Source organism: Aquarana catesbeiana, linkage group LG07, assembly GCF_042186555.1.
Source record: "Aquarana catesbeiana isolate 2022-GZ linkage group LG07, ASM4218655v1, whole genome shotgun sequence".
Lineage (NCBI taxonomy): Eukaryota > Metazoa > Chordata > Amphibia > Anura > Ranidae > Aquarana > Aquarana catesbeiana.
In genome coordinates this window covers 263,751,493-263,776,304 of record NC_133330.1, presented here as the reverse complement: position 1 = coordinate 263,776,304, position 24,812 = coordinate 263,751,493, and the positions used below count along the sequence as shown (strand labels likewise).

Below are 24,812 nucleotides of genomic sequence, written 5' to 3'. Positions count from 1 at the left end.
AATATGTAGAAGTATACATATCGGCCTAAACTGAGAAAAAAATTTGTTTAAAAAAAAAAAAAATTGATATTTATTATAGCAAAAAGTAAAAAATATTGTGTTTTTTCAAACTTGTGTTCTTCTTTTGTTTATAGCGCAATAAATAAAAACTGCAGAGGTAATCAAATACCACCAAAAGAAAGCTCTATTTGTGTGGAAAAAATGATAAAAATGTCATTAGGGTGCAGTGTTGCATGACCGCGCAATTGTCATTCAAAGTGCAACAGCGCTAAAAACTGAAAAATGGCTTGGGCAGGAAGAGAGTGAAAGTGCCCAGTATTGAGGTGGTTAAGAAGCAGGACACATGCATGAGGCTTTTATTTTATTTTTTGGTTGAATAATAATTATTTGATTTGTTATATTTTATATATTTTTGGATGCATAGAATGCACTTTTTGGTTAAGTTTTATTGGCAGATAGCATGTCTAATTTTACTTGTTTTCTTTTTTTAGTGCACAATAAAAAAAATTGTGGGGAATAATACTTGGCTATGTGTTTTACTTCAAATGACAGTTTGGGAGTAGGCAGTTACATTAAAAAAATACAATGTAAAATTGACAAGGGACACCAACATAGTTGTATCTTTGATCTTAAAAACTACGGGATAATGGTGTTGTGGCAACTTGCCCAAAAAAAGAAAAAAAAAACATATTAATATTATTCTTGATATCACTAGAAAAAAAAAGCCTTTGAAAATTTGTTTGCAATAACTCCATCAGTATCACCAGCAAAGCAGCTTCATTATTATCCCATTAAAGAAGAAGAGAATTGTGCGCTGCATTTTGAGATTTCATAATTTGCCACGTCACAAATGTTAATACCCCATTACAAACGCTAGTTTACAAGACCGACCGCTTCTGTCTCGTCCTTGCTTCTGAGCATGCGTGTTTGTACTTTGGACTTTTGTTCTGACGGACTTGTGTACACATGCTCGAAAAATCCGACAACAGACATTTGTCCGCGGAAAATTTTAAAACCTGCCATCCAACATTTGTCCACGGAAAATCCAACAATTGTCCGATGGAGCGTTCAAACGGTCGGATTTTCCTTCAACAGCTTGTCATCACACAATTCCTGTTGGAAAATCTGATCGTGTGTATGAGGCTTAAGACACAGGCTTGAGGGGGGTGTGACAGCCTGTGACTGGCAGAAATTCACCCACACCATGTTATTACCAAAAAATAATAAAGATGTGATTTCAAATATATGTTTGCATGACAATTTAAAACAGGTTATTGCTATTCATTATTTATTTTTACTCTGTATTCCAAAGGCAGTTTTTTTATTTTGAACGTTTGATCAGCAGCAGAGGACTAGAAGCTCCTCCTGCTTATGTTTCCCTGCAGACAAGCAGGGAAAGATCTGGGTCATGTGATAGCTATATATTGATTAGGAAAAAGGTACTTAGATTTTTTATTCAAACAATTACAGTGCCATCACCCATGTACAGAAATAGAAGGGATAATGTAAATTAAACAGTGTGTTTAGTATCACTTTAATTATAGTCCCTTGAACTCACAGGCCATGGAATACCCCCTGTAGTTATGATCTTGTTATTTAAGGAAGTAAAATTAGACTAGATTAGGGTTGATATATTAAAGGCACAGAAAAAAGGTAATTTTCTAAAATATAGATTTCTTCGCTACATCCTTAACAACAGATTAGTCATCAGATGTCAACCGGGTTCCCCATTCAGCTGATAGCTGAATAATAAAAAAAAAAAACAACATTTTTTTGCATCCATACAAGGCCCTTTGGGTTTGGTATGGATTTTAAGGGGAACCGCATGTCAAAATTAAAAAAACAAAACACATGGGGTCCCCCCTTAATCCATACTAGACTCTTAGGTCTGGTGGGGGGGAGGAATCTGGGGGCCCCTTTGTTAAAGGGGGCTTCCAGACTTTGAGAAGCCACCCACCCAAAGACCCCTACTAACACTATGCAGGGTTTTGGGGAGGAGGCCCTTGTCCCCATCAACATAGCACCCCCCTATGTTGAGGGCATGTGGCCTGGTATGGGTCAGGAGGGGGGCACCCGCTCGCCCCCCTTTTCCTGGCCTGCCAGGCTGCATGCTCAGATAAAGATCTGGTGTGGATTTTGAGGGGAACTCCCATGTCAAAAATGAAAAAAATGGCTGACGTGGGGTCCCCCCAAAATCCATACCAGACCCTTATATGAGCATGTAGCCTGGCAGGCCAGGAAAGGTGGGAGGGACGAGAGAGCGCTCCCCTCCTGAACCATACCAGGCCACATGCCCTCAACATGGGGGGTGCTTTTGGCAGGGGGGCTCTGCCCCCCATTCCAAAGCACCTTGTCCCCATGTTGATGAGGACAAAGGCCTTTTCCCCACAACCCTGGCCAACCCTGGCCACTGGTTGTGGAGGTCTGCGAGCAGGTTGCTTAACGGAATCTGGAAGCCCCATTTAACAAGGGGTCCCCCAGATCCCAGCCCCCCCTACATAGAGCCCCTACTCATTCACCAAATAATTGTAAAAAGTAAGTAAAAACACAACACAAGTTTTTGACTCCTTTATTAAAAAAAAAAAAAAAATGTCCCCCCCGCTGTAGCTTCATTGTCAATTCCAATGCCCGCCACCAGCGCCGACCCGAACAAATAAAAAAAAAACTCCGGTCCCGATGAAGGCTCCCTCTGTCTGCTGGCTCTGTTGTCTGGCAGCTCTTACATAACTAAGGGGCACTTTTTTGGTGAATGAGTATGGGTACTATGTATCCCATACTCATTCACATGGGGGGGCCAGGATCTGGGGCCCCCTTGTTAAGGGCATGTGGTCTGGTATGGTTTAGGGGGGGTGCTTGCTCGCCCCCCCTTTCCTGGCCTGCCAGGCTGCATGTTTGGATGAGGGTCTGGTATGGATTTTAGGGGGGACCCCACGCCATTAAAAAAAAAATTGGCGTGGGGGTTCATCTTAAAATCCCTACCAGACCTAAGGGCTTGGTATGGATTGGGGGGACCTCCACGCCCTTTTTTTTACATTTTTATATTTCCGGCAATGTTTTTTTTACATTCTGCTGAGAGCTGATGACTCATCCGTTGTTAAGGATGCGGTGGCCGGCTTCCTGGCCCGCTCCTTAACAAGGACACCAGTGTTTAGCAGAGTTTAGGATAGCTTAGGAGCTGTCAGCATTTTTTCAGGTCAAAATGCTGCTGCTCCAGAACACGTTGGCAGAGGGGTTTTTTTATGCCACTAAACTCTCCTGCTAAAAAAAGCTGATACAAGCCTATGTGTGCATGAACACATAGAATAACATGCAGGGGAGTTTAGAGGCAGTTAAAAAAAAGTCTGATGCCTAAAACAGCAGTTGTGAAAACACCCAGTGTGCATGAGGCCTAAAACTTATATTTCATTTAATGCTACCTCCACCTTTAGTAACATGCCGCATGTTATACCCATATTTAGGTAACGTGCGGCTAGGCAGCCATCCCACCCCCAACGTGTCCCATTTCCTCCGAGAGTGTGGTGGGGTTATTCTCTGTGGCAGATGTACTTGTAGCTCTCAATGAAAAGTGCAGTAATCAGTACACTCATAGTCCAGAGACACTTCCTCTAATGCCGCGTACACATGAGCGGACTTTACGGCAGACTTTGTCTGGCGGACTTTTCAATGGACTTTCCGAATGAACGGACTTGCCTACACACGATCAGCCAAAGTCCGATGGATTCGTACGTGGTGACGTATGACTGGACTAAAATAAGGAAGTTCATAGCCAGTAGCCAATAGCTGCCCTAGCGTCGGTTTTTGTCCGTCGGGCTAGCATACGGACAAGCGGACTTTTCGACCGGACTCGAGTCTGCCGGACAGATTCGAAACATGTTTCAAATCTATGTCCGTCAAACTTTTGAGAAAACAAAGTCCGCTGGAGCCCACGCACGATCGAATTGTCAGACGAAATCCGGTACGCCGGACCAAGTATGCCGTAAAGTCCGATCGTGTGTACGCAGCATTAGTCTCTAACTAAAAGCCCATACAGAGGTTTAGGCAGAATGCTGGAGGAAGAGTTTGCAGTAGCCTGACATTGCATCTGCGATTCATTGGTCATCGGTACAATGCTTTACAGGCCTCTGTGGGAAAAAATAATAAATGCACCTTCCTTACAGCAAATATATGTGCATTTATTTTTTTTAAAGTGAACTTTGCCTTTAACCCCTTTGCACATGATTATATATTTAAAATGAATACCGCTTTGCCTTATTTATTAAACTAAAACTGGCCATACATGGCTTGAAACTGGAGCCATGAGTGGCCCTGCAAGAACTACTTGACTTGACAAAAGTCAGTTTAATACTTGACAGAGCTTGGTGGAAATTTATTGGTCCCCCTTCAGTTGAGATTCCTCTATCCACACTGTTTAGTATGAATGGGGGAATTAACTAATTTTCTTGGGCTAAACAGGTCTGACTGGTTTAAGTAAACATAAACTTTACTAAGTGAACAGCCTATACTTGGGTTTTACAATAAATACAAGTAATTTCAAAGGCATTTCAAGTGAAATAGGGAATTTTGTTTCTAAAAAGTTCATACTATGGATATGTGGAATCCATATCCAGTTACACATTTGACACCATGTTATAAAATTGGTGTAACCAAGAACAATGTTTAACAAACCACAGGGCTTTGTATTGCCCCCTTTGAACCTTTCAAGGAATACAAACCAGGACAGGGTCATCTCGGACTATAGAACAGGAAGGTCTGGATTTTCCAGCCAGGAAAAAAAACAGCCTGCTTGTGGGAAAACACTCAGCTATATGGGGTCAATGGCATGGATTATAATGATGTTAAGCCTTTGGTGATGAGATATAGACAGGAAGCTGGAGAATAGAGGCAGGGGAGATGGTGACTCACAGCTGTTCTGAAGCAGCTTCTCCAGAGAATCTTTCCATTGCACGGCCTCGGAAGCTGATGGTCTAATAAAAGAAAGAGAGGAAAATATCATCATCAAACAGACTCAGGAATGAAGTAGTACTTATTTCCTATATTCCTATGTCTACCTATCTCAACAAAGGTAGGGTGGTATTTTCCAAAAATGTCTCAGAAGGTAAAAAGTATTTTCATTGGTCACTAATGGCACATATTCGCTATAATATGATATAAAATGGCCCGATTTATTTAGAAAATATTTTGATGAACATGACAACATACTTGATTGGCATATTTGTGTCATACGCTAAATAAATTGTTGGCTTTAGATCAGCGTGACAGCAAAGCAACTAGCATTTGTATAAGAAGAGATAAGCCATGGCTTCCCCTAGGTTTCTCTATGCACAAGTCTCCTACATAATAAAACCAGTTCTAGTGACCAGTGTCTATGCCATGATGCTTTCGGTGATGCAATAGACATGTACTGCATGGTGTAGTTATGATAGCTTACATATTCTAAATAATAAATGTCATTCTAAATGATACTTTTCAATGTGTTGAGAATGCAATGGAAAAACATGAAGTCATATTTCACCAGTGATTTTTCCAGGATAGCAGTGTTAACCTAGCCTATGAGTCCATATTTTTAAGCCTAATTTGATGCATTTGGTGTTTGCTAAGCTGATGTTTGATTTGTGCTTTGGCTTGTTTTATTATGAATAATTCCTAGTGCTGTCCCAATGGAAAGTATGGATATGTCATGCAACAAACAGAAGAGAACCAAAGATGTTATCAATAAATAGTTCTTTATGCCATTATATTATGCACTAATGTATATGCAGGTGTAAATGGCTGTTTAACCCCTTCAAGAAGGAGGGTAAAACAAATCTTAAGGCTTATACAAATTTTTCTACTTTGACATGTGTTAGCAAGACAGCATATATCATTGCAACTACCTAGTGTATTCCGGTGGATTATACCTTTGGTTTTTTTTAGGACAAATTGGGCTTTCATTTGTTGGTAAATCGTAATGGCTCAACCTGATTTTTTTATTTATTTTTGTATTATCAAAGGAAAAGTGACACAATACATTAAAAACGTTTTAAATTTTTTTTGTATTTAGCTGTACATTTTTTGCTATTACCATAACCTACCACCAAAGAACAAACTAAAATAAATTATCCTACTCCTGCGGGCAGCAATACCACATGTGAATATCATTTGTTGTTTGTACCTGTCGTAGGACCCAGAAACAATAGTGCACATTTTGCTTTTTTTTATCCTACTTAAACTACACTGACACTAACTGACACTGATAATAAATTTTAAAAATGCCTTTCTTTAATCCTACTCCAAATACACTGACCCTGACCTTTGAACCTGACCTATGCCCCTGAACCTTGGCCCTAACCCTGACCTAGATATTTTTTTCTTTATTTTAATCTTCTTCTTTTTTTTCACACTATTCGTTGTTTACACTTTTCTCCTCTAGCAAAGAGAAAAAGATAAAATGTATCTTTTTCTCCATTCAAGAGTTAAAACACACAGGGGTGGGCTGGACAGTGACTACTCACTGTGATAGCTAATCAGAGGTGATAGCCCTGGGCCTCCCGGTTCCCGATCCCCAATCATTAGTATGAGGCCCAGCACAATAAGAAACACAAGTAAGCATATATGTACCCCCACAGACCCACTTATGTGAGGCCACATATATGCTAATGCTCGGTGGGAAAGGGTTAAAGAGGAATTCCAGCTATGGATATTTTATACATAGTTGCATTGGTTCAGCTTGGACCATTGTAACTATGAATATACCATACCTGGCCAATGCCCTGGCAACTAGAATCACTGAAGTAGACACCGCTACTCAAGTGATCTCCACTTGTTTTTGCATACTTGGGTCCTGTGCCGAGTGGCTGGCCTGATGCATTCTGAGCACAGGAGGCTGGCCTCTCCACATGGGCACCATGCAGAGAATGCTTTGCATTTTCTGAATGAATGATTGGACAAGGTGGAGAGGTGGGACAGTGACATCACAATTTCCATGTTGTCCAATCAGTGAATGCTGTGCCTTCATTCAGAAGATGCAAAGCATTTTCTGAATGGTGCCTGTGCTGAGCAGCCGACCGCCTGTATTCACAATGCAGCAGGGCAGCCACTTGGCACAGAACCCAGAAGATAGTGGAGATCAGTGTCTACTTCAGTGATCAGCTTTCAGGGGCTTTGGCCAGGTATGGTATAAACATAGTTATGCAATAGGGATGAGCCGAACACCCCCCTGTTCGGTTCGCACCAGAACATGCGAACAGGAAAAAAGTTCGTTCGAACATGCGAACACCGTTAAAGTCTATGGGACACGAACATGAATAATCAAAAGTGCTAATTTTAAAGGCTTATATGCAAGTTATTGTCATAAAAAGTGTTTGGGGACCTGGGTCCTGCCCCAGGGGACATGGATCAATGCAAAAAAAAGTTTTAAAAACGGCCGTTTTTTCAGGAGCAGTGATTTTAATAATGCTTAAAGTCAAACAATAAAAGTGTAATATCCCTTTAAATTTCGTACCTGGGGGGTGTCTATAGTATGCCTGTAAAGGGGCGCATGTTTCCTGTGTTTAGAACAGTCTGACAGCAAAATGACATTTTGAAGGAAAAAACTCATTTAAAACTACCCGTGGCTATTGCATTGCCGACAATACACATAGAAGTTCATTGATAAAAACGGCATGGGAATTCCCCAAAGGGGAACCCCGAACCAAAAAAAAAAAAAAAATATGACGTGGGAGTCCTCCTAAATTCCATACCAGGCCCTTCAGGTCTGGTATGGATATTAAGGGGAACCCCGGCCAAAATTAAAAAAAAAAAATGACGTGGGGTTCCCCCTAAATTCCATACCAGACCCTTCAGGTCTGGTATGGATTTTAAGGGGAACCCCGCGCCAAAAAAAAAAAAAAACGGCGTGGGGTCCCCCCAAAAATCCATACCAGACCCTTATCCGAGCACGCAACCTGGCAGGCCGCAGGAAAAGAGGGGGGGACAAGAGTGCGGCCCCCCCTCCCTCCTGAACCGTACCAGGCCACATGCCCTCAACATTGGGAGGGTGCTTTGGGGTAGCCCCCCAAAACACCTTGTCCCCATGTTGATGAGGACAAGGGCCTCATCCCCACAACCCTGGCCGGTGGTTGTGGGGGTCTGCGGGCGGGGGGCTTATCGGAATCTGGAAGCCCCCTTTAACAAGGTGACCCCCAGATCCCGGCCCCCCCCCTGTGTGAAATGGTAAGGGGGTACATAAGTACCCCTACCATTTCACGAAAAAAGTGTCAAAAATGTTAATAATGACAAGAGACAGTTTTTGACAATTCCTTTATTTAAATGCTTCTTCTTTCTTCTATCTTCCTTCATCTTCTGGTTCTTCTGGTTCTTCTGGCTCTTCTGGTTCTTCCTCCGGCGTTCTCGTCCAGCATCTCCTCCGCGGCGTCTTCTATCTTCTTCTCCTCGGGCCGCTCCGCACCCATGGCATAGGGGGGAGGCTCCCGCTCTTCTCTTCTTCTTTTCTTCTCTTCTGTTCTTCTTCATTTTCTTCTCCGGGCCGCTCCGCAATCCATGCTGGCATGGAGGGAGGCTCCCGCTGTGTGACGGCGCTCCTCGTCTGACAGTTCTTAAACAACCGGGTGGGCGGGGCCACCCGGTGAACCCCGCCCCCCTCTGATGCACGGTGACTTGACGGGACTTCCCTGTGACGTCACGGGGAATGCCACGGGGAAGTCCCGTCAAGTCACCGTGCGTCAGAGGGGGGCGGGGTCACCGGTTATTTAAGAACTGTCAGACGAGGAGCGCCGTCACACAGCGGGAGCCTCCCTCCATGCCAGCATGGATTGCGGAACGGCCCGGAGAAGAAAATGAAGAAGAACAGAAGAGAAGAAAAGAAGAAGAGAAGAGCGGGAGCCTCCCCCCTATGCCATGGGTGCGGAGCGGCCCGAGGAGAAGAAGATAGAAGACGCCGCGGAGGAGATGCTGGACGAGAACGCCGGAGGAAGAACCAGAAGAGCCAGAAGAACCAGAAGAACCAGAAGATGAAGGAAGATAGAAGAAAGAAGAAGCATTTAAATAAAGGAATTGTCAAAAACTGTCTCTTGTCATTTTTAACATTTTTGACACTTTTTTCGTGAAATGGTAGGGGTACAAAAGTACCCCCTTACCATTTCACACAGGGGGGGGGCCGGGATCTGGGGGTCACCTTGTTAAAGGGGGCTTCCAGATTCCGATAAGCCCCCCGCCCGCAGACCCCCACAACCACCGGCCAGGGTTGTGGGGATGAGGCCCTTGTCCTCATCAACATGGGGACAAGGTGTTTTGGGGGGCTACCCCAAAGCACCCTCCCAATGTTGAGGGCATGTGGCCTGGTACGGTTCAGGAGGGAGGGGGGGCCGCACTCTCGTCCCCCCCTCTTTTCCTGCGGCCTGCCAGGTTGCGTGCTCGGATAAGGGTCTGGTATGGATTTTTGGGGGGACCACACGCCGTTTTTTTTTTTTTTTTTGGCGCGGGGTTCCCCTTAAAATCCATACCAGGGTCTGGTATGGAATTTATGGGGAACCCCACGTCATTTTTTTTTTAAATTTTGGCCGGGGTTCCCCTTAATATCCATACCAGACCTGAAGGGCCTGGTATGGAATTTAGGGGGACTCCCACGTCATTTTTTTTTTTAAATTTTGGTTCGGGGTTCCCCTTTGGGGAATTCCCATGCCGTTTTTATCAATGAACTTCTATGTGTATTGTCGGCAATGCAATAGCCGCGGGTAGTTTTAAATGAGTTTTTTCCTTCAAAATGTCATTTTGCTGTCAGACTGTTCTAAACACAGGAAACATGCGCCCCTTTACAGACACACTATAGACACCCCCCAGGTACGAAATTTAAAGGGATATTACACTTTTATTGATTGACTTTAAGCATTATTAAAATCACTGCTCCTGAAAAAACGGCCGTTTTTAAAACTTTTTTTTGCATTGATCCATGTCCCCTGGGGCAGGACCCAGGTCCCCAAACACTTTTTATGACAATAACTTGCATATTAGCCTTTAAAATTAGCACTTTTGATTTCTCCCATAGACTTTTAAAGGGTGTTCCGCGGCATTCGAATTTGCCGCGAACACCCCAAATTGTTCGCTGTTCGGTGAACTTGCGAACAGCCAATGTTCGAGTCGAACATGAGTTCGACTCGAACTCGAAGCTCATCCCTATTATGCAACTATGTATAAAGTATCCATATTTGGAATTCCTCTTTAAATACTCTTAAGTACCTCAAATATTGGGCTGTGCTCAGCATGATCAATACAGTTACCCCTTTTACTGCTTAAAGGGTTAATTTCATTTTATGATTAGCCCTGTTTTCCCGTTTTGCCTAGCACAGAGCAAAGCCTGTAAATAGGAACCTGCCCTATTCAGAAGCCATGCACTGCACTTGATAAACTGAATGCATCCTGGAGGCTCAGGCATTTGTTTAAAGATAGTCTACATGTGCCCATTGCAGTGCATTAAAACTGCTTAAAGAGTCATTTTCTGTTTTTAAACATCCTTGTGAGTCAGTATACTGGGAAATGTAAATGAGCTGCAAAAAAAGTATTCTATTAACAAAGATACAGTGCAGGGAGCACGTATATGACATAATTTAGGGTTATATTATGTAATCATGAGCACATGCTGTATGTCGCCATACAGATAATTAATGAAGCTGTCCATGAACACTTTTGCTTTGCTGACCCCTAAATACGGCTAAAAATACTTCAAAGACCATATACAATATGTCCAGGGGTCAGGAAAACTTCAGTAAATACAGGCACCTAACCCCATCACCAAGAGCAACTAGATCTACACTGCAATGTGGGATTTTCTAAACATAGTCAAAGGCTGCTGCATCCAATAAAACTTAATTGGCAACAAAAAATATCTCTGTACCATTATATACTGTGCAGTCCTACATCTGGTTAGAGATACATGTTGTCACTTTTTAGCTGCTTAAAGCAACGTTGCAAAAGCTTGTGAGCACGTGTGTCCATGGGAACATGAGCATATAAATGTTTAGGGGTCCCCTGAGGCATAAAGGGGTTGATTTACTAAAGGGAGAACAACTGTGCTCTTTGCAAGTGCAGTTGCACTTTGCAAGGGCATTTTCTCTGAAGCTTATAAATGAGGTGAAGCTTCACTTTGCAAAGAATTCCCAATCACATGCAAGGAAGATTAAAAACATAGCATTTTTGCTTGCACATGACTGGATGATGGAAGTCAGCAGAGCTGATGTATCTTCTTATGCTTCTTACTGAAAACTTTGTAGTCATGTTACAAAGATAAATGAAGGAAACGTGGCTCGCGGCCCCACGCCGAAAAGCCAGCAAAGCTTACTGGGTAACTATGGAGGCTGCCATTGCAGAGCTTTCTTTCTGTTTTTTTTTTTTTTTTCTTTTAAAGAGTAGGAAAGGTTTAGAAATTTGGTCAGATTCTTATTGCTAGTAAAAGATAAATTCCACACTCAACCAATCAACCTTAAAGTTTTAATATCATTAATATAATTTTAGGGGCCGCAGTGGTGACAGCCACCTTGAGAAAGGGGTCGCTTGTGGCCCCAAAATGTCAGTGCATCATGGTTTGTTTTGCATGTTTGTATATTACTCTCACAAAATTGCCTCATTAAAACTTTGATATTGATTGGTTGAATTCTGGTTTCTTTTTTATGGGTCAATTAGGCTGGTTTCACATGCGGTCTTTATAATGCGCATCTACCTGCTCAGCAGGGGATATCTCCACTGGTCCCCGCTGAGCAAGCGGATGATAGATCCAAGTCCGCTCTGCATAGCGGAGCCGAAATGGACACAGCCCAGCTGTTTTCTATGGGGCTGTCAGATGGAAACGGATCGACTGTTTCCATATGATAGTCATCCAATCTGCCAGATAAATGGGGAATGGATCCCCCATCAGTCTGTTTTTGGCAGACAGGATCAGATCGGATGCTGGCAGATGTCAGCGGATACATGTCAGCAGGTCCGCCTGAAAAACTGACAGATGGACCAGATCGGTCCGCCTGTGTGAAACCAGCCTAATTGTGTCACCGCTAGTCATGCACTCCAGACAAAGAAAGCTAAAGGGATTGGTGCTGGATGGATTTGTTACAAAGGCTTTTACTGCTGTCTGTGTCCCTATCAGATAGATTTGCCTTCTCTGTTTACCCTGGTTACCATTGTCATCAAGACAGAAATTGATGGGAAAGCCAAAATTTTAAAGTTGTAACCAGACCAACAGGTAAATGTATGTTGTAAATCTCCCAATAGAGACAACTGTTTCTGTAATATTAGTTAACGGGGGAATTTTCCCTATATTTGTAGAGATTTCTTTGTTGGGTTTTCAAGACTGGAAATAAAGAGGCATCTCAGTGGGACACATACAGAAAAAAACAGAGAGAGAGGTTTAAAGTGATTCCAAAGATAATTAAAAAAAAAAAATAACAAACATGTTATACTTGCCTGCTCTGTGCAATGGTTTTGCACAGAGCAGCCTGGTCTTCCTCTTATTGGGTCCCCCACTGGTGCTCTTGGCTCCTTTCCCCTTCCGAGTGCCCCTATAGCTCCTACCTCTGTACAATTAGGTGAGAGAGTGCTGGGAGGGCTTCTGCTCTCATGTACATTGCTGGCTTGAGATTGGGCTCAGGAAAGTATTTGTGTGTGTGTGTGTGTGTGTGTGTGTGTGTGTGTGTGGGGGGGGGGGTTCTGCTTGAGGAAGGGTTTTTTTAACCATAATGCAGGGGATGCATTAAAGTAAAAAAAAAAAAACTGTACCTTTAGAGCTACTTTAAACCCTTCAATATTCCATCCAAAAGTAAGAAAAGGTTTTGGATATACAGATGTAGCACCCTCCTAGAATTGTGCTAGGTTAGGCAAATTTAGTTACTATCTTTCTGTTGTAATCAGCTGAGTTGCATGTGATTATTTTGGTCTGTTCTGTGATTCACTGGCTGCAGAGTTAACTGCTTCCCCCTGTCTTTCTGGAAATGTTCTGGAAGATAGTGGGCTGAGAGAGTCAAATCAGCAGCTGAATATTTATGCAGCCTTGGCCAATCCATTGGGAGAAGTGCCCAGATGGTGGCTGAGAGGGAGCATCAATAGTCTGAGGCTTAGAGCAAAAGGGTTCTTGTCCTAGAGGAGGGGATCCCAGCCTGGAGGGCTGCTGCCCTTCTGGGAAGACCTGCCATGTGTTGGCTGCCCATCAAGGTCCCAGCTAGGATAGCTGGGGGGGGGTGCTATTTTGCTGAATTCCTTTGGAGGTGACTGAGGGACTGTGTCTTGAGGATCTGGCTGGGAGCACAGAAGTAGGTGTCTGGAAGATATTGTGAGTAGGCATAAAGTTATCCAAGGACATTAGTGAGTACAGACCAGTGTGAAAATTCATTGAGACTGTGTGCTGCTGTTATCCCTCTTGTACTAAAGTCAGCATTACTTAAAGGGGACAATATCTATGGTGTCCTGGTATAGCTCAGCCCAACGTTTGCTGCAATCAAGGACTGTGCTCTGATTCCTCAAGTTGCTGCCTAAAGTTGCAAGAGTATCCCACAGTTACCCTACTCTTACTCAAGTTCAAGTTCTGTGCAAAAAGCATCAGAACAGCATAACCCTAGACTGATTACTGAGCCAAGAGAGTGACTGTGATGATGTGCCTGGCTGCCGGTGCAATTGCTGGGAAAGAGCCCTGGGAGTACTACACAGCTGGCCGCTGCAGGAGTGGGTGCTTCACATATATTTTAGAAAACTCAGTTAGCAAAGTCGATGTTCATTTAGCTTGTGAGGAACATCAGGGTGCTTGTTCTCTGATTTATTTTAAACTAGCACAAAAAGTCATTTATAGTCCACATGTTGGGCCTTCTTCCTTTACAATTGTTGTAATGACAAGCGACTTTTTGGCCTCAGGTCTGATCCCTTCAGTGGGAGAACAGCACCAAATTAGATGTTCTTCAGGATATTTTACAGTCATCCAATAATTGCTCCACAATTAGATTATGGAGGTATCAGAGTCCCAATATTCAATATAGCTGTATCATTTAGAGAGGTGATTAGAGTAATGAGCGAAGCACACACATTATTTATATAGAGCACTAGCTGCAGCCAGGGCCAAGGATGTAGCAAGGACTAAAAAAAACACACTTAGACTCAAGTGTAAAAACTTAAATATATGATACCATATAACAACTGTGGAAATGTTGAGGGCTGTATTAGTATGAATTAAAAGCATTAACACAATAAAGGCATAGGGTAAGAATATCTTCTCTTTTTTTCTTTATTTATAATATTTATTTTTTGCTTTTTAATAGATGTGATACTAGTACCTGGGGATATCCATAGCACCCATTGTCTGTCTGTCTCTTACCTTGTGAAAATGTTTGTATCAATAGTGTATTACATTTTTTCTTTTGCATCTGGAAAGTCCTGTGGGGTGTCTCATTTGCTTGGATATAAGATACATATTGTAGTGCCCCTGACCTGGGCTGGATAAATTTAGTGTATAACTCTGCTGTAGCCAGCTGAGCTGCAATTTACTTTTTAAGTCTGATCAGTTTTATCCCTGGGGGCTGATAGTTTCTGTCTGGTTATGGAAGAATGTTCCACGAATGGTGTGGAAGAATCAGTCATTGAATAGTTGTCTGACATTAGCCAATCCCTGCAAAAAGGTGTGGGTGGGGAGAAGATAAATCTTTGGGAGAATCTGATCATAGCTCTCTTCCCCTGGGGTCTTTTCCCTTTGGAGATGTTACTGCTGCTGGGTCTCCGCAAGTATTTTGGCTGCGGGCCTAAAGGAAGATGGTCTTAACCTTTTGGCGCCGGACGCACGCAAATATGCAACATCTCGGCAGGTGGGCCTTGGTGTAGAGTGGCCGCATATTTGCGTGCAGTAGTGCAAAATCAGCTGTGCTGAGAGAGCGCTTCCTGCACTGCTGCTTGCGATTGGGAGCTTTCTGATTGTGTGACCGCCGTGACAGCCAATCACGGTGGTCACATGATCATAAATCCTGCCTATCGGCATCCTAAACAGCTTAAAGGGCAGGGGGGCACCGGCTCCAAGGGCTGAGGGAAACTTGCTGAAGGAAACTTGCCTGTGGAAGCTCAGGTGGTGAAGAGGGTGCCTTTTGCCTTGATCCCCAGTTACAGAACTGCACACTGAGGAAGAGATGCCAAAGGTCTTAAAGACTTTGACTGCTTTTTTGAGGGCTTAATGGCTATGACTGCTCGAATAGGATCTCAGATTGGCTGGCTGTCCCCTCTTAGTTCAGCATCATTTTGTGGCTGCTGCTATAGGGTCTAATATTGCTGGAACAAGGATTTTTCAGGGTTTTCAGGGAAACTGCCCTCCAAGATTTTGTGCCTTTAGGCCTGGTTAACACCTATGCATTCAACCGATGAAATCCCTTTCTTAAAACTGAAATTTAAGTAGAAATAAAAACAACACAATTTAATGCAGTTATATATTATATTAACGATTGAAATAAATGCAAGTAACTTAATTTGCATCTTAACACCAGCTTTAATATTCATCTTTATAGATGGTCTGGGTCACACACGCCCGAAGGCATATCCGCTCGTTTCCTGCTGCACAGTCTCTATTTGGTGGCCATCGCTTTCTCTCTTTTGGTGCGCTTTTTGTAAGTTTTTGATTTTGCGTTGATTTCATTGTATTTCAAGAGATTTTTTTCTCATTGACCCCTTTCTGTTTTGAATCACCAAGGGGTGTCAATGCTATTGTGGATTTAACCCTTATGGGGTCCACTTTAGACTATATTATGAGTTTCTAATTTTTTTTTCTTTATTGCAGTATATTTTTCATTGTTTATGGCCCAGCCAAGATGACGTCCCACACACCCCTTTTTTAGAAAACGGGGGTTGTTTCCCCATGACAAATCGTTGTAAGTGATATGCCCCTTTCATGTACCCCATTACTCGCACTCCACATACCATCCCCTCTACCTCTACCTATTTTTTTAATTCTATTTTTCATTACTTCAATACGTTGGGTTTATAAGTTATTAGGATACATGTTATGTGTTGTCTTTCCCATCTGAGTCAATCTGGGTGTTCCCTTTTCGAATGTAGCACTACATAAAAGTGGCTGTGGTCATAAAATTTGTGAGTATGTAATCATTATATGTCAATAACTTAGATATTTTTATTTGATATGTATTAATTATGTTTTATTTCCTGAAACATTAGGGTCTCCTGATGAAGCTATTAAACAGAGAAATTCATTGAGACTATTAGCTATTATCCAGTATTTCGGCCAATTATACAGTATTTGTATATATTGTACAATACTGCATGAATATATACTTGTGTAGACTGAGCATTTTTAGTATTGGCCTAGCAGTGATTAGCGCTCCTATCAGGGATACTCATGCCACAAGTGTGGACCCTTGTTTGGGTAGCTAGCTTTTATTGTTATATAATCGTTTAACAAATTTTCTAAGTTAATAAAACTTTTGAATTTTAATATCATGTTTTTGTTATCTTTGGAGTCATATTTGGCACCTTAAAGGGGTTGTAAAGTCAGAAGTTTTTTTTTATCTTAATGCATTCTTTGCATTAAGATAAAAAGCCTTCTGTGTGCAGCAGCCACCCCAGCACCCCCTAATACTTAGCTGAGCCCCATCTCTGTCCAGCGATGTCCACGAGTCCCTCGGCCATCCAAGACTCTCCCTCCTGATTGGCTGAAACACAGCAGTAGTGCCATTGGCTCCCGCTGCTGTCAACCAAAGTCAGTCAGCCAATCAGGAGCGAGAGAGGGGGCAGGGCCGGGCCACAGCTCCATGTCTGAATGGACACGGGGAGCTGTGACTCGGCTCAGGTGCCCCCATAGCAAGCTGCTTGCTGTGGGGGCACTCAATAGGAGGGAGGGGCCAGGAGCGCTGAAGAGGGACGCGAGAAGAGGAGGATCTGGGCTGCCCTGTGCAAATCCACAGCACAGGGCAGGTAAGTATGACATTTTTGTTTTTATTATTGAAAAAAAAACAAGACTTTACATTCACTTTAAAGTCCTTCTTTTCCACTTTTTCTTTGAACTGTTGAACTAATCCCTTTCTTAAAAACAACGCAATTTAATCGAGTTATGTTTTTATATTAACAATTGAAAATTCTTACATTTATTTTTGAAGGCAATAAGCTTAATTTGAATCTTCACAACAGATTCTAGTAATCATCTTTACAGTACAACTCAAGCAAATATTTTGCATGCACTAGTACTGGCAAAAGGAAATAGGAGAGAGATGAGCTTTTCGGTCTGATGCTGCTTCAGTCTCCATTTTCTAAGGCTGGGAGCAAGATGGTGACCTAGCTGTACAGTTTAACTGCAGTAGAGAAAAGTGAGGTCACCAACCTGGCTGTGCTGGCAGGGTTATATATTTCAGGACTGGCTGGACAAATTCCAGTCCTTTAGAAGATTAGACAGCTCATAAACATGCACTGTATTTCAACAGCATGTTTAGCTTTTTGCCTGGAGTTTGACTTGAAAAGATCTTACATATTGCTTTAGTTTGATTGAATTAGATTTATTTTATTTTTTTATAATTTTATTGCATGTATAAATTCTTTATTTTACAAATCAGTACTTATTACAATGGACTTCAATACCATTTTGTTCCAATAAAAGAAGCCTAGCACTAGCTTTGCACTCATACTTGTTATTAACTGAAAAGCCATGGAGCTTGTTATGAACAGAGAGAGGAAACAGGGGTCCCTCCTCTGACCCTTTAGCTTTCTGTGTGGGGTGAGGGCTGCTAAAAAGCTCAAGATAAAAAGACACCAAACCATTCAGGATCTTTACACCACAGCAGTACAACACTGCAGACTCTAGAGTAGTGGTCATCAACCCTGTCCTCAGGGCCCACTAACAGGCCAGGTTTTATGTATTACCTTAGGAAGATGCAGACTAGAATACTGCAATCACTGAGCAGCAAATGATATCACCTGTTATGTATTTCAGTTATCTTGTAAACTTGACCTGTTAGTGGGCCCTGAGGACAGGGTTGATGACCACTGCTCTAGAGCACTACCTACTGACTCTATAAAATACATATGAAATATTCATATGGGCAGAAAAATTGGGCCTTGGGCAGTGGTGGTGGCCCACAACACTGTAACCCCTCAGAGATACTCTTGTTGGGCGCAGGAATGGGCCCTGCTGTGAAATATTATATCGAAAATTGTAATGACATGCCCGTTAAACAGGGACAGAAAAATTGGGCCGTGGGTGGTGGTGGTGCCACAACACTGTAAGCCCTCACAGTTACTCTTGTTGGGTGCAGGAAGGGGCCCTACGTTGAAATATTATATCAACAATTGTAATTACATGACCCTCTTAAACAGGGGCAGAAACATTGGGCCTTGGGTGGTGGTGCCACAACACTGTAACCCCTCACAGATACTCTTGTTGGCCGTAGGAACAGGCCCTACTGTGAGATATTAGATCAAAAATTGTAATTACATGCTCCTGTTAAACAGGAGCAGAAAAATTGGGCCTTGGGTGGTGACAGTGGTGCCCTAAAGCAAAAATATTGTTGGAAGCTAGCATCATCAAGATTGAGGAGGAATAGGATAATCAGCATAGGCAATCTTCAAGGGATCCCACATCCATAGCAAATTCAATCAGTTACATCAGCATCAGGTGCTTGATAGCTGCTGATCTAAGACTGATTCATTTTTATGAATGTGAGCCTATCAACAGAGTCTGTGGACAGGCACACTCTTTGATCCATTACAAACCCTCCAGCAGCCCTGAATGTGCTTTCAGAAAGCACGCTGGATGCAGGACAGGTCAGTAGCTCAATTGCATATTGAGCAAGTTCTGGCCAGTGGTCCATCCTCAAGACCCAACCCAGTGGATGCTCTGTTGGAAAGGTCTCCAAGTCTGCTCTTGCCTCTAGATATTCCTGCACCATGTAATGCAGACGCTGGCAATGGTTGCTTGAACCGAGCAGACCTTTGCGCTGTGGACTGAAAAATTGTTTAAAGTCATTGGTCAGCTGGCCACCTTCTCCACCGCTCTTCCTCTGACTGAACAAAGCCTCAGCAACACGTTGTCCAGCACCAGGAAATTGTAACCTCCCAGGGTCTGGAAATGCGTTGCACAAACCTTTCTTCAAGGCCTCCTGAAGATGTTTCATCCTCTGCTCCCTCTGCGAAGGCAGGATGAGTTCTGCAACCTTACCCTTGTAACGTGGATCAAGAAGGGTTGCCAGCCAGTAATGACACCATGAATCCTAGGGTCCTTTGGCAGGCTTTGAAGAATCAGGGAGGCCCTGCAGCGTAAGTTTGCAGAGGCATTTGATTATGAGTCCTCCGGGTCACTAAGGGTCATATGATCAGTAACTACCTCCTCCCAGCCATGTACAACTCCTTGGGTTTCTGGGGACTGAAACCAATCCCTTGAAGACCGCTGCTGAGTGTTATCCTCTACATCCATGCTGATACAATCCTCCTCCTCCTCCTCTTCTTCCTGTATGTTTGGCGGGCCCGCAGGAATGCTATCTGGATAAAGAGGGCCTTGAGAGGTAAAGAAGTCCTCCTCTTCCACTCACTGTTCTGCCTCAAGTGCCCTGTTCATGATTCCACGAAGCGTGTGCTCCAAAAGGAATACTAGAGGGACAGTGTCACTGATGCATGCATTGTTGCTGCTCACCATTCTTGTGGCCTCCTCAAATGGTGACAGGACAGTGCATGCATCCTTGATCAGTAGCCACTGGCATGGCGAAAAGAAGCCATGCTCCCCTGACCCTGTCCTGGTGCCATACTCACACAGTACACATTGATGACCCTCTGCTGTGTGTGCAGCCCCTGCAGCATTGCCAACGTTGAGTTCCACCTGGTGGGCATGTCAGAAAGGAGGCAGTTGGTGGGCAGGTTGCATCCCCTTTGAATGTCAGCCAGCCGAGCACTATATGACTGGCGGAAATTACCACAGACTTTTCTGGCCTGCCTCAGGAGATCCTGTAAGCCAGGGTACCTGCTCAAGAACCACTGCACCACCAAATTCAGGACATGTGCCAAACATGGAACATGGGTTAAGTGTCCCTATCGGAGGGCGGAGAGAAGGTTGGTGCCATTGTCGCATACAACCATTCCTGGCTAAAGCTGGCGTGGCGTCAACCACCTCTGAGCCTGCCCCTGAAGAGCTGACAGAATCTCTGCCCCAGTGTGGCTCCTGTCCCCTAGGCAGACCAACCCAAGCATTGCATGGCATCTTTTAGCCTGACTGCTTGCTTAGCCCCTTAAACGCTTACAGAGCACTGCTGGTTCAGAGGACAAATCGGCAGAAGAGGCCATAGAGGAAGAAGAAGAGGAGGGGTGGAGGAGAGAGCTGTGGCAGAATCACCAATAACATTTTGGAGGTGTGGTGGCGGAACAAGCTCCAACAACACTGAACCCTGTCTTGCATCCTTCTCAGCTGTCAGCAGTTACCCAGTGCGCCGTGAAGGAAAGATAACGTCCCTGCCCATGACTGCTGGATTATGAGTCAGCGGTAACATGAACCTTACTGCTGATCGCCCTGTCCAACGAGACCAAAACATTGCCTTCCACATGCCGGTAGAGAGGTGGAATGGCCTTCCGTGAAAAGAAATGGCGTTTTGGAACCTGCCACTGAGGTACAGCACATTCCACAAATTCACGACAGGGGGCAGAGTCTACCAGCTGAAAAGACAGCAGTTGCAGTGCAAGCAATTTGGCCAAGCTAGCATTTAGACGCTAAGCATGTGGACGACTGGGACCAAATTTCTTTTTACGGTTCAGCAACTGGGGTAGGGAAATTTGCCTGCTAAAATCAGATGCTGGTGTACTGCTAGCAGATTGGCTGCAAGTACTTTGGACACCTATTGCTATAGATTCATTCCTCTCAGTGCAGGTTTTTGATTGGACCGGAGGTATATTAGGGTTGGTGATCCCAGATGAAGAGTGCGGTTGCCAACGGACTGCATTGCAGGTCATCATATGTCTGGTCAAGCATGTGATGCCCACGTGGCTGCAGTTCTGGCTACGCTTTATCCATTTAAGACATAGGTTGCAAACAGCAACGGTGTGATCTGATGCACACATGTGGAAAAAGGCCCACACCAAGGAACTTTTAAAAGTCAGCGGGGAGTCAGCAGCGCCCTGCACCCGTGGAGCTCTGTGGTGCGATGCAATAGAGTGGCTGCCCTTAAGCTGCCCTCTAGAGAACATCCTGCCTCGTTGGAGTTGTGCTTCCTCCTCCTCCTCTCTTCTCTCAGGCACCCAAGTACAGTCAGTGACCTCATCATCCCCTCTCTCCTCGTCACTGGAGGAAACTTGGCAGTATGCTGCAGCTGGGGGAACATGACTGCCAGTTTCTTGTTCTTCTTGGGCACCCCCTCTCTCTAGGCTTATGTTTCTCCCTTCCTCAACCTGGGAACCAACATTGGAGCCTTCAAATCGCTGCGCATCCTCCAGCAGCATGTACTCAACACTGTGGGCGAATAATTCTGGGGACTCCTCCCTGCATGATGGTGGGGCTACGGAAGGAGTGACTGTGGACAAGGAGCTGGTGGAATAGGCCACTTTGGCAGCTGCGCTGGAAGGCAAACTACTCTGAGCCTGGGTGACAGAGGATGAGGACGGTTTTGTTATATATTCCACCAACTCTTCTGCATGTTTTGGCTCAATATCATGGCCAGCAGCAGAAAAAAAGGACATACGTGCCCCATGGCCACCTGCAGAGGATGCACCATGTCCATGACTACAACTGTTGACTGTAGACACAGAGGCTGCTTGCCCTCTTTTAGTGGCCTGTGAGCATCTGCATCTCCTTGGTTGCCTTCCGGACATGATGTATTCTTTGTTTTGCAACACCACACTACACGGTATTAGATACTATGTACACCACCTGAAGTGTATTAGAAACTGTACACACTGTATTAGATACTGTGTACACCGCCTGCACTGTATTAGCAACTGTACAATGGCTGCACTGTACTGTATACTGTGTACACCACCAGAAGTGTAGTAAAAACTGTACACACTGTATTAGATAATGTGTACACCGCCTGCACTGTATTAGAAACTGTACTATGGCTGCACTGTATTGTGTACGGTGTACACCACCAGAAGTGTAGTAGAAATTGTACACACTGTATTAGATACTGTGTACACCACCAGAAAAGTAGTAGAAACTGTAAAACGGCTACACTGTATTGTGTACTGTGTACACCACCAGAAGTGCAGTAGAAACTGTACACACTGTATTAGATACTGTGTACACCACCAGAAAAGTAGTAGAAACTGTACACACTATATTAGATACTGTGTACACTGCCTGCACTGTATTAGAAACTGCACTACAGCTGCACTGTATTGTGTACTGTGTACACCACCAGAAGTGTAGTAGAAACTGTACACACTATATTAGATACTGTGTACACCACCAGAAAAGTAGTAGAAACTGTACTATGGCTGCACTGTATTGTGTACTATGTACACCACCAAAAGTGTATTAGAAACTGTACACACTGTATTAGATACTGTGTACACCGCCTGCACTGTATTAGAAACTGTATAATGGTTGCACTGTATTTTATACCGTGTACACCATCAGAAGTGTATTAGAAACTGTACACACTGTAATAGATACTGTGTACACCACCAGAAAAGTAGTAGAAACTGTACTAAAGCTGCACTGTATTGTGTACTGTGTACACCACCAGAAGTGTAGTAGAAACTGTACACACTGTATTAGATACTGTGTACACCACCAGAAAAGTAGTAGAAACTGTACTACAGCTGCACTGTATAGTGTATATATATATATACACGAGAGACTTTTCAAACAGCGGTGAGACGTTCAGTCTCCAGCCCTTACTGAGGAAGTCACGGTGGTGTAGCAGCCCATTCAACGTAACGCATATAGGGGTAAGGAGTCACAGTGGCAGCGTCATCCCGCGAGCATCTTGTCATTTCTATGCATCCTGAGCCCACACTGCTTAAGTGCTGCGTTTGTGAGTAACGTTTTAATGTCTTAATGAGGAAATAAACCATTCTGATATACAGAGAGCACTAGATTTTGCCTTTTCTATTCCCATGTGCACCGGACCCCATTGAGGGAATTTTTACTGGCTGGTATCCATCTAATCAGCCGGAGGCAGCAGGGAAGGAATAGGAGTTCCATGACCAGCTGATCTGCTTGTATCCCAGAGAGGGAACCTTCTTTTTCTGACCTTCTGCTGAAACAGGGGTCAGAACGTGAGGTGAACGGCTAGGATATTGAGGTGGAGGAGAGCACTTGCATTTTTAACGTTTATGCACTGGTGGTGTGTTGTGCGTTTTTTGTGCAGAAGACTCTGAAGATTATATTTGTGCATTCGGGCTCTTATTTTTATTCCATTCATTTTTGAGTGTGTGGACTTTATCCTTATTGTTTATTGTTCACTATTCCCACTTAGGGAACACGTATATTTCATTATTGTGTATTTTTCACTATTCCCAGTCAGGAAACATGAATATTTGATTGTGCACTCAGTATCTTGCTATATTGCAAGTTAATCACATATTCTTATTTAAGGATTTATTGGGCGTTATTTAGGAAGCGCAACACTGTTTTCTTATGTATATTTTATATGTGAAGTGAACACATTTTCTGTGTGTGCAGCAGCCAGGTGGGGGGTATTTTTTCAACTTTTCAATTTTTTTTGTTGGGATTTTTTGTTATATCACCTACCACACATATCACTATTTAGTGATTAAGGTTATTATTATTTGCACTGATAGAAATTTGTTATATAGTTTTAGTATAAACCACACAAATAGGAGAAAAGGGGAGTACAAAGACACTGAATTTCAAAAGCGCCAACTTCCCTAAACTATGATCCTTGCTAGAAGATAATAATTGGGATAAAATCTTAAGAACAAAGAACATGGAGGAAAAATGGGTATGCTTCAAGAGAATATTAAATAAGGGCATTAGCCAGTGCATCCCAATGGGAAAAGAGCTAATAAAAGTCTTGGGTGGCTTAACGCCAATGTAAAAATGCATATAAAAGCAAAGGTGAATGTCTTCAAAAAATACAATGCTGAGGGGTTCATCATCAGCATTCTAACAGTACAAAGAACGCAACAAGAAATAAAAGGGTGCAATCAGGGCAGCTAAGATAGAACACGAAAGGCACATAACGGAGGAGAGTAAAAAAAATCCCAAGAAGTTCTTTACATACATAAATAGTAAGAAAGGGATGTCAGATCATATTAGTCCCATAAAGAATGATGAAGGGAATCTGGTTACCACGGATGGAGAGATGGCAAAGGTATTGAATTTATTCTTCTCCTTAATCTTCATGAGGGAATCGGTGGGTTTCAGTAACCAAAACTGCAATGTTTATCCTCATGACATGTCACAAGAAGCACCCTTATGGCTAACAGAGGACAGAATTAGAATTAGATTGGAAATCTTAACATTAATAAGTCACTGGGACCAGATGGCTTGCACCTGGAGGTCTTTAAGGAACTCAGTCAAGTAATTAACAGACCAATGTTCCTAATTTTTACAAACAGTCTACTGACTGGAACGGTACCAGCTGATTGTAGAAATGCCAATGTAGCACCAATATTTAAAAGAGGGCCAAGTTACATCCCTAGGAATTACAGACCAGTTAGCCTAACATCAATTGTATGCAAGCTCTTGGAGGGGATGATAAGGGACTATATAAAAGATTTAGTAATGACATCAGCAACAATGAAGAATCGTTCTTGCCAAACCAATCTATTAACCTTCTATGAGGAGGTGAGCTGCCATCAAGATAAAGGAAGGCGTGGTGTATCTGGATTTTGCAAAAGCATCTTATACAGTTCCCCATAAATGTTTACTGTACAAAGTA

The 24,812-nt window shown here is 43.3% G+C and overlaps 1 protein-coding gene across 1 annotated transcript in view; it reads right to left on the bottom strand.

Annotated features, from left to right (window-relative positions):
- RGS5 (regulator of G protein signaling 5) overlaps positions 1-24,812 on the bottom strand; it is a 266,688-nt gene that overhangs the window by 99,431 nt on the left and 142,445 nt on the right. Inside the window, exon 3 of the mRNA XM_073593280.1 lies at positions 4,903-4,964. Within this exon, the coding sequence (XP_073449381.1) occupies positions 4,903-4,964 (62 nt within the window). The remainder of the gene's footprint in view (positions 1-4,902; positions 4,965-24,812) is intronic.